The following is a 17,013-nucleotide window of genomic DNA, read 5'->3' as shown; positions in this document are numbered from 1 at the left end:
TCTTTTACTAAAAACTCAGATCGTAGAGGGCACAGTTCTCCGATTTCAGTGGTGTGTGTGTGTGTGTGTGTATTTGTTTGTTTTTTTTTGTGTGTGTGTTTTTTTTTCAGTACAAAAAGAAATAGAAGCAAATGAGTTGTGACTTTTTTTCACTTACTTTAGGTCATTTTTAAGCAGACTTACTTTTTCTTTGGTGTTTCATCTATTTTAAAAGTGTAAGTAGGATAAAGCTGTAGCTACCACATATTAATTTGGAGGCAAATTTAAAGCAGATACTCTAAAATTTTTTTTTTTTTTTAACGTTTATTTATCTTTGAGACAGAGACAGAGCATGAACGGGGGAGGGTCAGAGAGAGGGAGACACAGAATCGGAAACAGGCTCCAGGCTCCGAGCTGTCAGCACAGAGCCCGACGCGGGGCTTGAACTCATGGACCGCGAGATCGTGACCTGAGCCAAAGTCAGCCGCTCAACCGACTGAGCCACCCAGGCGCCCCAAAGCAGATACTCTAAATAAACACTGACTACGATGTTACAAGTAATTTCCTTTGAGATTGCTGTCATCTTAAAAAAACAAAAAAACAAAAAAACAAAAATAATAAAATGGTCAAATTAAAGGTAAAATGATAAATTTTGTATATGTCATTTATAAAGTGATTTTAATTGAACCACTTATAGTCATTAAGTCCAGAGTAGTCCTTGACTTTTACAGAGAATTGGCTGAAGCATAAGACTGCTTACCATGTATGAAATACTATGCCAGATTTTAAGAAGCAAGTTTAAAATGCAAAGGTGACATGACTATGCATTGACTGGGTTGGGGGGCAGTTACACATGCAGCAGTGGCAGAGGATAGGGCAAGAAGTAAAAGTTGTATAGAAGTACATTTGGTCTCTACTTTCCAAAATGGAACGTAGGTATGGAGAAGCCATTTTCAAACTCTGTTCCATTGGCAGTGACTTTTCCACTAACCATTTGCAATCAAGGAGGTCCACTTTAAATAAAGGTAATGAGTGAAGTCAGAGTTTGCATCTTTATCATTCCTGATTTGGACTTGATTGAGAGGCCTGCCATTTAATCCTTAATTCATTGAGTGGTTGATAACTACAGGGGCTTGAGAGGAAAGTAGTCTTGTTGGACACTATCCTTTAAAATCCTGTACTGTTAGTTTGATTTCATTTAATTTTGAAATTGTGAGTGATACCCATAGTGTAGGAATTAGGCTAAATAATGGTACACATGGTTGTGGTGTGGAAAGCCAAGGGGAAAAGTTCTATATTGTATCTGTTTCAGTGCTTTGTTGGAAGTTAAGCAGGCTTAGCCTGCTTGCTTTGGTAGACCCTAAAAGGAAACATAAAATGAATGTCCAGGTTTGTTTTCATTGAGGTTTCTTTCTTTCTTTTTTTTTTTTTTTTTATCACAATTTAAAATGACTCAATCTGTTTTGTCATTTAATGTTGAACAAGTAATATTCTGTTAATTTTAGGAACAAAAACAAACAGGAGGTACTCATTGCTTACATAAGTTATATTATTTAGAAATTTGTTTTTAAACTTTTCCCCCATATTCTTTCATAAGAATAAATGCATGCTTAAGCATCTTTTAAGAAATAAAAAAAAAGGAGAAGAAATCCTGATGGTTTTTAAAGACACTGTAAGCTTATAAACATTTGTCTGGTGATGAATGATGCATTTTTTTCTTTTGAAAATTAAACAATGTTCGTTCCAAATGCATAATTTGAAACTCTAGTTGTTTGTTTCCTTGTCCATATTTTGTTTCAGAAATAGAAATGCATCAAAAGTGGCTGATTTTAAATAACTAACGTTATTTCTGTTTCCCAGCATTTGACTTAAGAGAAATACGTAATGATTGCAAAATGGTCCTAAAACTTAATGAATGCATAAAATACCCTTCAGTGGTATTTTTGTTTCCAACTTTGAATATTAATTTCTAGGAATGTATCCAGTACATATCCTGACACCTTTCTGATTATGCTGCCAATGATCTCTGTATTGCTCAATATTCCCCTAGAAAAAGATACTTAAAAAGCCTGAGGCAAGAATAATTTCCTTAAGTGGGGTTAGAAGTTTAAATCTGAATTTCCATTTTTTGGTTTCCGTTTTATAGATAACTTTCCTATGCCTGCTTAAGACTAGGCTATGGATTGGAAAGTCTTTCATACTCAAATTTTAATGTGCATCAAATCATATATCCAGTGTTCTAATTATGCCTTACTTTTTTTCAGTTAGCTCTACTGTTTTACTAATGCTCTCAGTTCTTATTCTTAGTATGCTATTAATCCTAACTTCTTCCCTTCCTTTGAAGGAAATAGTGTAAAGCATCTGCTTACAGAGGAGAAGAGAGTATATCTAACCCACAAAATAGGAGCAATTTTACTTTAGGAAACCAATCTTCTAGTCGGAATTACAATGTTCTTTTGCTTTTTAAATACATGTAAAGAATCATCTCATTCTCTCACACATGGATCCGTACTTAATTTGTCAGCAGACCTTATTGATTCTACCCTTAAAACTTACTCTGCATCTGATCGCTTCTTACCACAAGGCAGTGCTCTCACTTTTGTGACATCACCTTGCCTTGATGGTTACAATAACCTGTAATTGACAAGATGATTGCCTTCAATGAATTTACTAATTAATTTATTGCAAAAATAAACTTACAGAAACACAAGCAGTCACTTGAGTTCAGAGGTTCTGTTTTTTTTTCATTATCATATAGTTGGGGTCTATTCTGCCTAGCACATAGAGAATACACACACACACAAATGCTCACAGGATGAATGGAATGTAGGAGAATATATATGTTTCAGAAAGATTTATCAATTGACTGCTGTGTGACACACCACTAGGTACTGGGATGTTTAAATAAAGAATAAGATCTCTACCCAACAGGAACTTACAGTCTGGTGGGGAGACAGACATAAAAGACACTCAAATAGTAAGAACTCTAGGGGAAGCTTGTGTAAAGTGCCTTGGGAGCATAGAGAAGGGGTAGACATTCCTATTATTCCTAAGAGCTCAGTTATCTGTTGTTGTTATAATATCCATGTGGGTGAGGAGGGAGGTTCCTCATGTTACTGCACTTCTATAGCAAGTAAAAAATTCAGTTTATGACCTTCCCTTGTCCTCTTTATTCCTGAGTAGTGTTGGGTTCACTGAGGACAAAAGATTTACATAGGTTAGATCCATGGAGACTTTTAAAAACTGATCTGAATTGTTGATTGTGGAAGTGTTGCTTTGTTTTATTTTTTGCGTATTTTTTGATACCAATCTAAACATTTAATATATAGCCGTACTTTGAATTTAAGAAATGCACCATCATATAAAGATCTTGTATTTTTCAGAAATAAGTTTGTAGAAAGTAGTTATGCTGTGGCCAATACTTAATGTTTTGTTTATTTTCTTGCTGTTTTGCAAGACAGTTTGAACTGCAGTGTGGTAGTTTTCCAGATTAAAGTCTTTTCAGATACCCTGTAATATCTATGGTAGATCCTTCTCTTTTAGTTGTGAAGTTTCTGCCTTGGTTGGCATTTCATTGTAACTTAACTTCCTTGCAGCTGAGTCAACTCTGTTGGCATAAGTAATATGAGCTTTCTTTAGAGAGTTAGATAAATGGCTTCCAGACAGATCCAATTTTTGTTCAGGATAGTTTCATAATTTGCCTTGTAATGCCAGTGTCCTGAATTTAAGGCTTAGGCATAACAGTTATCTTGAGTTATGGAAATATTCTTTCTCAAAACTTTTTAGGCAGGGGCGCCTGGGTGGCTCAGTCGGTTGGGCGTCTGACTTCGGCTCAGGTCATGATCTCGCGGTTCATGGGTTCGAGCCCTGCGTCGGGCTCTGTGCTGACACCTCAGAGCCTGGAGCCTGTTTTGGATTCTGTGTCTCCCTCTCTCTCTGGCCCTTCCTCTCTCTCTTTCTCTCTCTCAAAAGTAAATAGACATTGAAAAAAATTAAAAAAAAACTTTTTAGGTGATATGTGCTGGTCTATAGTTTCAACATGCCATGCTTCCAATAACTTTGTATTACATTATGTTAGCTTAAATTCCAACCTTTAATATAATTTGATCTCTCTCTGCCTCTTATCCTATCTCTCCCCCACCTACTGCTGATGTGTTAAAGATGGCCTTGGGGCTTGTGTTAAAGATGGCTTTAGTTTTCAGTGAAGGAATAGCTTTAACTTTGTAATTAATGACTTATTTAGTCATGGGAGTGTGTTTTATTTGCTAAAATCTTTATTTTAAGGTATATGAAGAACTGTTTTCATGTCATGTAACAACCGTATTGGAAATAACATGGCTTTTCTGGAACTCTTAAGACATTGAAGGAATCTCAAAATTTTTGCCAAGGATATAACATTTTGGACATGCTCTAGTTTTACTATAGTTCTATTTCCATTAAGATTGTGTCTACTTGTAATCTTTACAGCCTTTGGGAAAGTGAATGTTCTGAGTTGTGAAGAGCATGTGGTAACATAAATATATAATCAGAGAACATTTCGTATCCTTTGAATTTATAGCTCCATTGATCAAGCCAGTCAACATTGTGTGTGTGTGTGTGTGTGTGTGTTTGATGAGATCGTGAGCAATATTTTTTTTAACTTACTTTAGACACAAATGTTAACGGTGTAATCCCTTCCTATCCTGAAATGGAAACCTCATAAAATATTTGCTATTTTAACAGTGGAACTGTACCTTGCTAGGGTGCGATTAGTGTACTTTTTGACTGAAATCTGCCAGGAGCAGATTTTACGTGCACAGGGTACATATCCAGTATAGATGGATAGCCCCTAAAAGTTTAGGCTATTGATGGTGTTCTCTCCTCCTCCTCCTCCTCCTCCTCCTCCTCCTCCTTCTTCTCCTCCTTCTCCTCCTCCTCCTCCTCCTTCTTCTCCTCCTTCTCCTTCTCCTTCTTCTTCTCCTTCTCCTTTTGTGCTCTATTCTGAATTTTCCAGTATGTTGTGTATTTCATTTGTAATAATGTCCATTCAGAAGTATTTTTTGTATTCTTTCTTTTTTTTTTTAAACTTTTTTTTAAACTTTTTTTTTTAGTTTGTTTATTTTGAGAGAGCACAGCATGGGAGGGGTAGAGAGAAGTAGAGACAGAATCCCAAGCAGGCTCTCTGCTGATAGCACGAGCCTGATGCAGGGCTTCAACTCACAAACCTTGAGATCATGACCTGAGCTGAGATCAAGAGTCAGATGCTTAACTGCCTGAGCCACCCAGGCACCCCTCAACTTATCTGGCATTTAAAATTTTTTTTCTTTAATGTTTGTTTATTTTTGAGAAACAGGGAGAGACAGAGTATGAGCGGGGGAGGGGCAGAGAGAGAGAGGGAGACACAGAATCAGAAGCAGGCTCCAGGTTCTGTTCTGTCAGCACAGAGCCCAACGTGGGGCTCAAACCCATGATCCGCGAAATCATGACCTGAGCCCACGTCGGTCGCTTAACTGACTGAGCCACACATGCGTCCCTTATCTGTCATTTTAATAGAGAGCACTTAGTCAGGGAACCAGGGGAGTCAGGTCATGGGCTATGGCCTCTTTGATTTTAGTCTGGTTATTTGGTCTTTCTGAGCTTTGGTTTCCTCACTTGTGTAACTAAGGATTGAGTTTTTTCTCTAAGGTTCTTTCTCAGAATCAGGCATGGTCTAGGATATCTTTCTTTTTGGATCATATAGACTACTATAAATAGTTAGCTTCATCTGCTTCTATCTCTTGAACCCTGTCCTCCTACTCCCCCACAGAGAAGCTCCTTATGATCCCACAACCCAGACATTTGTGTCCATTCATGCTGAAACATTGACTTTGGACTATTTTCCATATTTCTAGAAGTCCAGTGCCCTATCCATTGTACCATAAAACCACCTTTTTCTTCCATATTTCTAAATAGTCTCTAAAATCCCTTGTGTTACTTTTAGTTCTGTAGATATATAATAGCTTTTGATTAATCTTATAGTAGAGTTATTGCTCCTTCTGAATTCATTAGAGAACCAGGGAATAGTCGTAATAGTGCCTAAATATTATCGTCTCCCCTTATTAATTCATATACCTTCAAATCAGACAGGATGGTTGGATTAATGTCAACCAGTTTCCCACTTGTCCCACAGAATTAGCCAAGCTTGTTCGATTCGTAGAGCTATTTCTGAACCTGAAACTGGGACAAAAAGCTAATTCACTGGGTATTACGGTTGGTATTGAGATAGGTATTCTCCAACCAGAAGAATGGGGCAAAACAAAAGGGATGACATTTCAGGGAGTTATTTTTTGGTTATATGAGGACAGGAGCCTTATCTGATTCACTCTGTCCCTAGTACTCAGGAGAACATCTCACCGTAGTAGGCCTTCCATAAAAATTTGTTGAATGAGTGAATAAATCAAATTACAATTCCTTAAGTACAGAGTAGAAGAGCTTACTTAACTTTTAGATTTAAGGTCTCAGAGGGCATGTGGGTGGAGAACCAATATGGTGGAGTACCTGAAACTGAGTTAAATTAAAGAACATGGATTTACCTGGAATGTAACTTAGTAAGGGTACAGGGTTCCTGTATTTAATTCTTAAGTACAGCACTTAGACTAATGGAAAGATGTGACAGTTTTGTCAAGTATCCTATTCTTGGAATCTAGGGCTGGTCACATAGGGCTTCGATGACCATTTGTCAGAAATGTCAGAGAAGGGATTCCTGAAAGAATAATAGGTAATTTGACTTACTGATCTAAAAGGTCCATGTGAGTTCATTGTTTTGTGAGTTTTACTTCAAAGGGAGGTTGGACGTAGCATGTGGACTATCTCACCAAAAATAATGAAGTGGATGATGAAGTTTTCAGTCTTTGCTACAGAGATTGAATTTATGGAGCCTTTTCTGACAATGTTAACATTTTCAGGAATATCAAAATACAGAAATAGTTTTGTCTTATTGATGAGTCAAGTGATAGGGAGCACAGAAAAGTGATAGAGGATAGAGGAAAGCCAGATCTGAGGGAAATGAGAAAAGAAGGAAGAGTTAGAATATCATTGTTAATTGCTTGGGTTTAGAATATCAACAGGTGTCCTCCAGGTGCCTCAGTAACCCCTGATAGGCTATTTTCTTTATTAATGTCACACCAGTGAGAATATAGCAGCAGTCTGGAGGTTTATGAATGCATAAAAAGAACTTCCTAGCACACCTCAGTAGCCTCTGAGTACATGTAGGTCTGCATGATGAAATGATCTTTCCAGTGTCGAATCTGAGTCTTCAAAAAATATTAAATCATTTCTTCAGCAAAGTTGGAGAGTTTAAAAGATGATTGTAAACATGTTTTGTTGTCTCCCCAAATTAGCAGTTTATTGAGGGAGGCTTGCACACAAACAATTATATTACAGCTTGATACATTTTTAAACAACTGTGACATGTGTAATATGCTCTGGGAACATTCTGCACTGGGCAATCAGTAAAGAAAGGAGACTAGATCTTGGAGGATAAGCTTAGAAGGATAGGAAGTGGAGGTGGTCGGTACGTAGCAACAGTACAGAGGCAAATACCTTCACACAGGGACTTGGCAGTAAGGTTGCTTTGTAGTAAGTAAGCTTGAAAGTCATCACGTATTGTTCAGAGCCAGGGTGTTAATTTTTCAGAAAGCCTCTTAGATGAAAGCAAGACGGTGAAGATATCAGTGTATCTAAAGAGATGCAGTATCAATCAGGCGGGAGAGAAATTGAATGGTAGGAGGGCAGAAACAACATGAACAAAGGAGAAAGTTAGGGAGATGTACTTCAGCAGTCTGCATCCAAACACACCCAGGAGAATGGAACACTCGTTTTTGTGGTTTGTACATCCCTGATGTGTAGATGGACACGCCAGGCTGCCATTAACGTGATACCATTTGTGAATTGTTTCATAAAACAAACTCCCCTCGCTACAATTTCCTATTAATTAAGCAACATTCTGATTATAATTTGCCTTCCCATCCAGATTGGTCTGCAGGGAGAACATATACTGGTTATGCTGACACGAACATTCTGATCTGTATGGCAGTTATGGTTCTTATTGTAAGCTGATGTAGTTAATTGAGTGGCATTCTAGTTTGTACATTAGTCTCTCGTGAGCTTAATGTTCCTCTATTGCTGAAAGATGGCTCCACTCAGAGTACCAAGAACGAAAGAAAATCCAGTCCCCAAGTTTACAAAGCTGAGCTACAGACCAGGAGGATGTAGTCATCAGGATAAATGCTGCCTCTGAGCTACTGGCCCCATTTTCAAATAGCGCAGCTTCAGGCAGAGTCGTACACATTAGATGGGGGTGGGGAGACGTACACAGGCATGTCGGAGAAGCTGCAAGTAGTTGCAGTCAGAGAGAGTGGGAAGGAGGGAGGCAATGCTGGACAGAAGGGCAGAAGACAGGTTGTGCGAGGGCTCTCTTCTTGTGGGCAGAGGGTTTCATTTATTTTGCAAAAGTAATTTGGATTGAAAGGAAATGTTAGGTGATTCTGCTAAAATGCTATCTTTTCCTCTTGTGATGAATTTTCATTGAGCACATCTCTTTGTTCTTTTAACTTCAAGCTGGATTTTTTGGCCACATCATCTCCTTGCTTATGTTGTATTTGCTAGGGTAGGTAAAGATGATGAGGTCACTGTGTAATGAGTGAAAGCAAAGCTGGCCAGCCACCATGACTTTTTGGGCCACTGTTTACACTACATTCTAGTGATTTTGTGACCTTCCTTCAGGTGTGTGCAACACCACTTGAATTTTTCTAGTAATGAAATTGTGAAGCCGTAATGATTGGGACTTGCTTTGCCTAGAGGGGGCCCCCAAGTCTTTGTAATCTCCTAAATGATGCTTAGAAATCTCTTCTCATTAAATATTTTTGCTTACTTTTGAGAAGTACCTCTGTCTTGCTTTGATCAAATTTACATGACTCAAAGCATTTATGAAGTATGACTGTATTTGAAAACTTAGCCTTTTTAAAATCTATGTTTTGATGAGATAAGGTAGTAACATTTTTTTTCCTGAAATAAAGATACTAACAATCTTATTTTATATTTTACTTTTCTAGCGTTTTGCTAATATTTACTGAAATCTCCAAGTCCGTTTGTGGCGTCAGCTGTTACTCTCCAATCTGTTAATGGCATTATGTTACTAAAATGTGAAGGATTTCTTTAAACTTCTTTTTCTTTTGGTTACAGAATTACTTTAATTTTCTTTGCCAAGTATCCACTCACCCAGTTTCCTCAATGCCCTTCTTCTGAATTCTCTGTAACTTGACCTCAGCTGATGAGTAGGCAAAATGTTTTTAGTAAAGAGACTGACAGAGTCAGATGTGGTTCCTTACACACTCCTTTGAGTTGGCTACACAGGTATTGCAAGCGTTTCGTGCCATTACTTAATTCTGTTTTTATTTCTTATCCATGTTTTAGGAAAAGCATATAAGCAATGAAGAAGAGTACTTAAGGAGGATGGAAGAGGCCAGATTGCAGCTCAAGGATCAACTTCTTTGCCTGGAGACTGAACAGGAATCCATTCTTGGTGTCATAGGAAAAGAAATTGATGCAGCTTGTAAAACCTTCTCCAGGGACTCGATGGAGAAATTGAAAGTAATTATGAGTTCTCATTGTGCCTTTCAGTTAGTTTCCTAATATATAATTATAATAAGATTTTAATGCATGGTTACATGGTAGTCACATTTTTATTCTGGAAAGTTTTATGAAACAAAATAACATCTTGCATTTTTTAAAATGAGATACCGTATCTCTTGCAGAGTTGTGGGAGAGAACGTGTATCATTATTTCATTGAATTGCCTCTATCTCACTCTGGAAAAGAAAATGTCTTATGAGAGAGGCAGCAGTTCTGACTAAAAAAAATATCCTTGGAGTCAAGAGGCCTCGGTTGTCGTTATCAGGCCATTTTTGTTGTTGCTAGTGTATTAATGGCTAATATTTATTGAGGACTAGTTACATTACAGGTACTGTGGTAGCTACGTATGTGCATTCTCTCCCTTAACCCCTAAAGCCACCCTTTCCTTTAGGTACTCTGATTAAATCAATTTTAGGCCTGAGAAAGCAAGGCTGGGAGAGGTTAAGTAACTTGCCCCTCGCCATATATCCAGTTAAATGCTAGAACCAGGACTTTAAACCTTGGGAGTCTAACTCTGGAGCTTAAACAAGTAACCATGATGCTATTTGCATTCCTTTTTTAAACAAATTATGCTTAAGTTAGTTTTTCTGTCTTTAAAATGGAATATTGCTATTCAGTTTATAGTGCTAGGGAAATGATGAATAAAAACAGAATTAATCATGTATGTTCTTAATTCTTTGAAGATAAGCACCTCTTTGTACACTGCTGTATTGTATTGTGTTCCTTTTTTTTTTTTTTTTTTTAAACGTTTGTTTGTTTTTGAGAGACAGAGAGAGACAGAGTACAAGCAGGGGAGGGGGAGAGAGAGAGGGAGACACAGCATCTGAAGCAGGCTCCAGGCTCTGAGCTGATAGCACAGAGCCTGACGGGGGGCTCGAACTGATGAACTGTAAGATCATGACCTGAGCCAAAGGTGGATAGTGAGCCACCCAGGCGCCCTGTGTTGTGTTCCTTTGATGCAGTAGGACCATAACACGTATCATGTAACCATCGTTTTCCCTGTATTTATGTCATGTGGTGATATGGTGGGACTCAAATTATAGTGTTATGCCTAATATTTAAAAACTGTTTTTCAGATGATTCTTCTTTTTTATTTTGTCATGTCTTTCCTCATATAAAATGATCTTCCCTTTTTGTATTGCTTTCTCCTCCTTTTTTCTGTTCTTATCCCTCTTTCGTTCTTTCTTTCTTTCTTTCTTTCTTTCTTTCTTTCTTTCTTTCTTTCTTTCTTTCTTCTTTTTTTCCCTTAAGTGGTGTTCTAAAGAAAAGAAAAGTGTAATTCTACTCTTACAGTGGAAGGTATCTTAGGATTCAACTTCAACAGAAATTTTTCAATGGATAGATTTTGGTAGAGTTGATGGAATTTCTACAGTATGTATTTCTAGTTACATTCAACAAAAAGCTCAGATGTCAGTTTGAGAGGACTATGAGCCAAATATGAGAAGTAATTGGCTTTAGAGGAAAAACTGTTTGAGTTTTGTTACAGGGCCTGTTATAATGCTGGTGTATTCTTTTTCCTATCTAATGCTGCTTTTTTTATTTAAGACTTGTTATTTTTAAATATATTTAAAAGATGCATGGCCTTAAGATTCTAATTTTATCTAAAAGGAGCACATATTAATAGTGAAATATTGAGATGCCTGGTTGGCTAGGTCTGTTGAGTGTCTGACTTCAGCTCAGGCCATAGTCTTGGGGTTCGTGAGTTCAAGCCCCACATCGGACTGTCTGCTGTCAGCACGGAACCCACTTTGGATCCTTTGTCCCCCTCTCTGTCCCTCTCCTGCTCACTCTCTCTCAAAAATAAATAAATATTTATTAAAAAGTTAAAAAATAGTGAAATATTTATTCTATATTTAAGTATTTGTGTCAAGACAGCTTATTTTCAATCAAAGATGTAGAAATGGAATCATTTGGACCATGCTATAAGATATATGAACCTTGTTATGGGCAATTACAGCCTAAAACATAGTGAGAAGATAGCAGACTGCTTAAATATTTTCTTATTTCTTTTTGAGGCACACATGATCCTTCTAACATATTCTAAAAAGCACCCTGTTCTTTAATAGGAAAGCAGTGACTGTGGTAATGGATCTTTACACTTTGTCCCTAGAGAAAGACTAATTCAATCCAAGTGATGGGTAGAAAGTAAATCTAAAAGAATGGAAATTATATTAAGTTTTATTTATTTTGTTTTTTTTTTTTAAGAGCACAGTTTTTTCATTGTGGGTCTCTTTCCATTAATAATTTCTGTTGTTACCGTCCTATAAACTTGGGGGAAAAATGAATACCCAAGAATACAACATTTGCTCTCCTCAAATAAACTACTCAAGGTGTTGTTAAAATAAAATTCTTTGCCTTACAGTTCAGAGATCTAAGGGAGAGTGGTGGTCCTTATAAAATGTCTTTTTTTTTTTTTTTTAATTTTTTTTTTCAACGTGTATTTATTTTTTTTTGGGACAGAGAGAGAGCATGAACGGGGGAGGGGCAGAGAGAGAGGGAGACACAGAATCGGAAACAGGCTCCAGGCTCTGAGCCATCAGCCCAGAGCCCGACGCGGGGCTCGAACTCACGGACCGCGAGATCGTGACCTGGCTGAAGTCGGACGCTTAACCGACTGCGCCACCCAGGCGCCCCTAAAATGTCTTAAAAAATGGAATAATTCCAATTTTTCTTTGTCATTTGTTTTTGAAATATTGTGGATGAAATTTTTAAGTCATTTTATGTAGTGACAGCTATGATATGAATTGGATAATAGATATGTAACAAATGAGCCTGAGAAAAGTACCTGGGAGTGTTGGTATTATTTCTAATTACCTGTTTCTAGCCACCCTATTTATTACTTATCCCACTTTAGTAAATGCATATAATATTAGAAAACTTAAGGACGGACACTTAATAAGCCACCACTGTTATATAACAATTAGGAAATTGTTTGAATTTGAGTTAGGCATTGCCTGAATTAAAGTTACATCATTTTCACAAACCAATCGTCGATGATTGAAGAGCTTTTCTTATAACACTTATTCTGAGTATGCACTCTTTGGAGAGCATAAAGAGGATAGGCTTTGGATCAAGACAGATGTAGGTTCAAATTACATCTCTCTAAATTGCTAATGTGTGACCTTGGACAACTTAGGTAATTTCTCTTTAAGAATTCATGTCCCAGGGGCGCCTGGGTGGCGCAGTCGGTTGAGCGTCCGACTTCAGCCAGGTCACGATCTCGCGGTCCGTGAGTTCGAGCCCCGCGTCGGGCTCTGGGCTGATGGCTCAGAGCCTGGAGCCTGTTTCCGATTCTGTGTCTCCCTCTCTCTCTGCCCCTTCCCCGTTCATGCTCTGTCTCTCTGTCCCAAAAATAAATAAACGTTGAAAAAAAAATTAAAAAAAAAAAAAGAATTCATGTCCCATTTATAAGTTAGCTTATTTTGAGGATAAAGTAAAATAAGATATATGAGGTGCATATTATGGAGTGAAATATTTTGCACTTAGTAAATACTCAAATAATGCTAGCTGTCATTATTATGTAGTGCCCTTTTTGTCATATATTCATATATATTTGTATATTTATGTATATATATTTTTTATTCATCTGTTTATGACAAATTGTTGTTGTAGTGTTCTTGTTACCATCGAACTGGAAGTCTATTTTCTGATGATGACATCTTTATATGCAGTTAGTAGTAATAATGATGTTCTCTGTGCCAGATACTGTGCCAGTCCTCATTTTATTTAATTTGTACCTTGACCTTATGAGGCAGTTTGCCTACTTTATAGATGATAACCTGCAGCTTAGAGAAATTAAGTCACATCACTTGTAAGTGGACAGGCTGTTTCTTAAACACTATATATAAATTTGTAAAAAATCACAAAATGAGATTATTATTTGTACTCCTGTCAAATTATTTTAAACTTTAATCTTTAGCACTAGATCTTAGGTCACTGAAGATTTAATTGAAACTGTGACACAGATAAATGGAAAAGAATAATGAAAACATCATAATCAGTGAGAAATGGATGCTTGCAAATAGCAGAGTTCAAAGAGGAAGAAAACATCACAAGCTAGAACAGGCAGAATTTGACTGAAGGAAAGGCGGCCTGTGAGTTGGGTGAGATTTGGATGGTAAAAAAAAGTGGAGGAGAGAAAAGTGGGAGCTAAGAATACAACATGTTTGTTTATGGCATATGGTCAGCATCATTATACATTCTTCATGTGTCTAAATGAATCACCTAATGATATTCCTTAGGGGAGTGATGTGCACACACATCAGGAAGTATGGAAGTATTTGAGAATAGGAATAGACATCTTGCAGAGGGATAGGATATTTTTACACAACATTTCTAGGATGGAGTCCTGTAAAAATATCATAGGTAGCACCTGTTTCAAAGCAAGTAGGAACTGAAAAAAAAATTGTGTTTAGAATCATAAAGTCATTGACAGCCTTTGAACATCATTTTATTAGTAATAAGGCAGAACCAGATGGCAATGGATTTTATAAATGAGTTGGTATGAAGGAAATCAAGGCAGCTGGTATACAGAACCTATTTATTGTAGGATTTTGTTACCGTCATGAAATATAAAGCAACATTTGCACAAAATCATGTTGATTAGTTGCTGTCAATTCTACCCAACCATTAATGAGACAAAATGGCCCTCACAGTATAAAATTAAAGAAGGATAAAAGAGACAAAGAATTAAGTTTCCATGTAATTACATCTAACCAACTGTGAAATATATTATGTGGAACAAGACTGAGGAAAAGAAACAAACAAAAAAATGAAAAACTGGTTTGATTGAAGCTGCCTGACAGAAGTCCATGGAATCAGCCTCTAACGATTCTAGCAATGATAACGCTTGAGAGTTGATATGTGCCTCTATATTTGAGCCAAATATTTACTCTCAATGAGTACATACATATATACACGTGTACATAAATGGACATAATAAGTGGTGGTTTGGAATTAGTTGAGTACTTGATAATGAACTTTCTTCTTTTTAAGCCTTTAAACTTAGGGATTAAACTTTTATGTGTTATGGTGAAGAATTTCATTTATGTAAGGTCATTTCAGAGAAAATTCTACTTCTAATAGACTATTTCCTTTTTCTGTAGGTTTTTTCATCTGGTCCTGATATTAATTATGACCCACATCGCTGGTTAGCAGAAAGCAAGGTAATTTGCTTTTAAATCCTAAAGTTATCATAGTATTTATGACCTTCAAGGTGTCCTGTTTGGGCTAACCATACCATTTTGTTATTGAACAGAGCATATGCAGCTGTAATACTTCATTGCTGGGGAAGACATCATTGTCATGAATTTAAGAAACTTCCTTGTTTCTTTAGTTTAACATTTACAAATTAGCTTAACTGTATAGGTACGGAAGGAGAAAATAAAGGAAGGTAAAACTGTTGAAGTAGTAAAACTAGATTGTCAAAGAAGCAAATTCTTCTGCCTTTTCCTTGGGATAGGCAGTGTCTCTGGAAGTGTACGAAGGTTAGGGCTGCTATAACCAACCTTTCTTGCTTCATGGTTCTTTTGCATGATGATTTAAATTTAAAGGGTAGGTAAGCAAATCTAAATAAAATTGAACAATTTGCTAATTTTAGCAAAAAGCTTCTTCTGCAATATGGGATAATTACCTGCTATCTTCATCTATTACATCAACTTGGAAATTCCTTGATTAAAATATATAGAAATTAGTGGCCACGTAAGATGTAGATGTTTTTTTCCAAGTGTCAATGCTCAAGGACTTGCATTCCTTCCCAGGCTAGTTTCTTTCAGCTTTGAGGCGCCTGGGTGGCTCCGTTGGTTAATCGACCGACTTAGGCTCAGGTCATGATCTCATGGTTCAAGCCCTGCATTGGGCTCCATCTTGGCAGTGTGGAGCCTGCTTGGGATTCTCTCTCTCCCTGCCCTCCCTCTCTGCCCCTCCACTGCTCACGCTTTCTCTCTCTCTCTCTCTCTCAAAATAAATAAATAAACTTGGGGGAAAAAAATAAAGAAAACCAGCTGTACTTTAAACCTGAACAATTGTGGTCCAATTTAGGATTTTATTATTTGAAAGAACTTTTAAGTTTGTGCAGTATCCTTATTTAAATATATGAGAAAAGGGAGGTTTTAGAAAATGTACATGACTTTTCCGGTGCCATATAAAAAATGGGAACATGGACCGCATGCCATGTCAGACTCACAATTAATGTTCTCACCATTATGTGTGATGCTGTCTAAAGTCTTCAGTTAGCCAAGATTTATCAATTATGTGCTCTTTTGTGTATAGGCATGAGGGTTATCAGTGTCAGCAAGCCATGGAAATTAATAAAGAAAATGGAAATGTAAACAATTAAAAAAAAATCCTTAAGGTATGTTATATTTTTATAGAAATACACAAACATTAACAAATGCAAAAAGAGGAAGAACTGACTGTGATATCAGTACTAGAAGGATAGGGGGGTATGATGCCACCAGCATGTTACAGGTGGTTTCTGCATAAATGCAGTATTTAACTTGATCATACAAAAAATATATAGAAGTTCTCTAGTTGGCTAATTATAGGTAAAATAATGGTAAGAAGTTGAGAATACCTGAATAAACACAGATATTGCCTTGAACTTGGTGGCAAGGTATGGGTGGGAGTTGACAGAAAGACATGATTCACCTTTGAAGACCAGCTGTGCTTTAAGGAAACTTTTTTTTTTTTTAAGCATTCTTAATAAGAAACGAATAGCGTTATGATTGACCATTGAAATTTACCCAACCCGGTAAAATTTTCCTCCTTTTTTAAGTACAGTGATGCTGTTCATCCCTAACCGTTTTTGATAGAACCAAATGCAAACTTGTATTTATGCCACCTTCATAGAAAATTCAGAATATACATGTTTTGCTGGCTCAGAAATTTCGGGCTAGAAACTTCTGTTGTGCATTAATAAAGCATTTCTCATTTCTCTTGTTTCTTTTTCCCGATTCCTCAATTCTGACAACAAGAGCAATGTACTTGGAATTTTCTTTCAAGTTAAAATCTTTATCATTTCTGAACAGAAAGCTTTCACTGCTGTTGTTCAGTTAAATTATGAGAGCCAGAGATGACTCTTAATCATAGCTCTTTAATTTGGGAACTAGTGAGCAGTTTTCCCTTATCATTTAATGGGATTGAACTTCTGATCAGACGAGTTTTAATACTGCATGAGACAACCCTTCCTGTAGAGCGTAAAAGGGTCATGATAAGCAATACCACGCTGACCAACTGACTAAGGAGGAATTGAATCTATTTACCAGAAAGATGGCTTAGGTTATTGATGGGCTACAATACTGTAATTCCCATGAACTATGACTGGACAGCTCTATAAGTATTGAAGATAAGATCTGAAATCAGAGGACAAAAACTATATGGAAAG

At 36.9% G+C, this 17,013-nt stretch overlaps 1 protein-coding gene across 11 annotated transcripts in view; it reads left to right on the top strand.

Moving 5' to 3' along the window:
- The window catches only part of CEP128 (centrosomal protein 128), a 398,658-nt gene that overhangs the window by 141,474 nt on the left and 240,171 nt on the right, over nucleotides 1-17,013 (top strand). For all 11 annotated transcript variants that reach the window (XM_045451751.1, XM_045451752.1, XM_045451750.1 and 8 more), the window contains 2 exons: nucleotides 9,412-9,588; nucleotides 14,735-14,794. In XM_045451751.1, the coding sequence (XP_045307707.1) occupies nucleotides 9,412-9,588; nucleotides 14,735-14,794 (237 nt within the window). The remainder of the gene's footprint in view (nucleotides 1-9,411; nucleotides 9,589-14,734; nucleotides 14,795-17,013) is intronic.

This window comes from Leopardus geoffroyi, chromosome B3, assembly GCF_018350155.1.
Source record: "Leopardus geoffroyi isolate Oge1 chromosome B3, O.geoffroyi_Oge1_pat1.0, whole genome shotgun sequence".
NCBI lineage: Eukaryota > Metazoa > Chordata > Mammalia > Carnivora > Felidae > Leopardus > Leopardus geoffroyi.
This window is presented reverse-complemented; position numbering and strand designations above follow the sequence as displayed.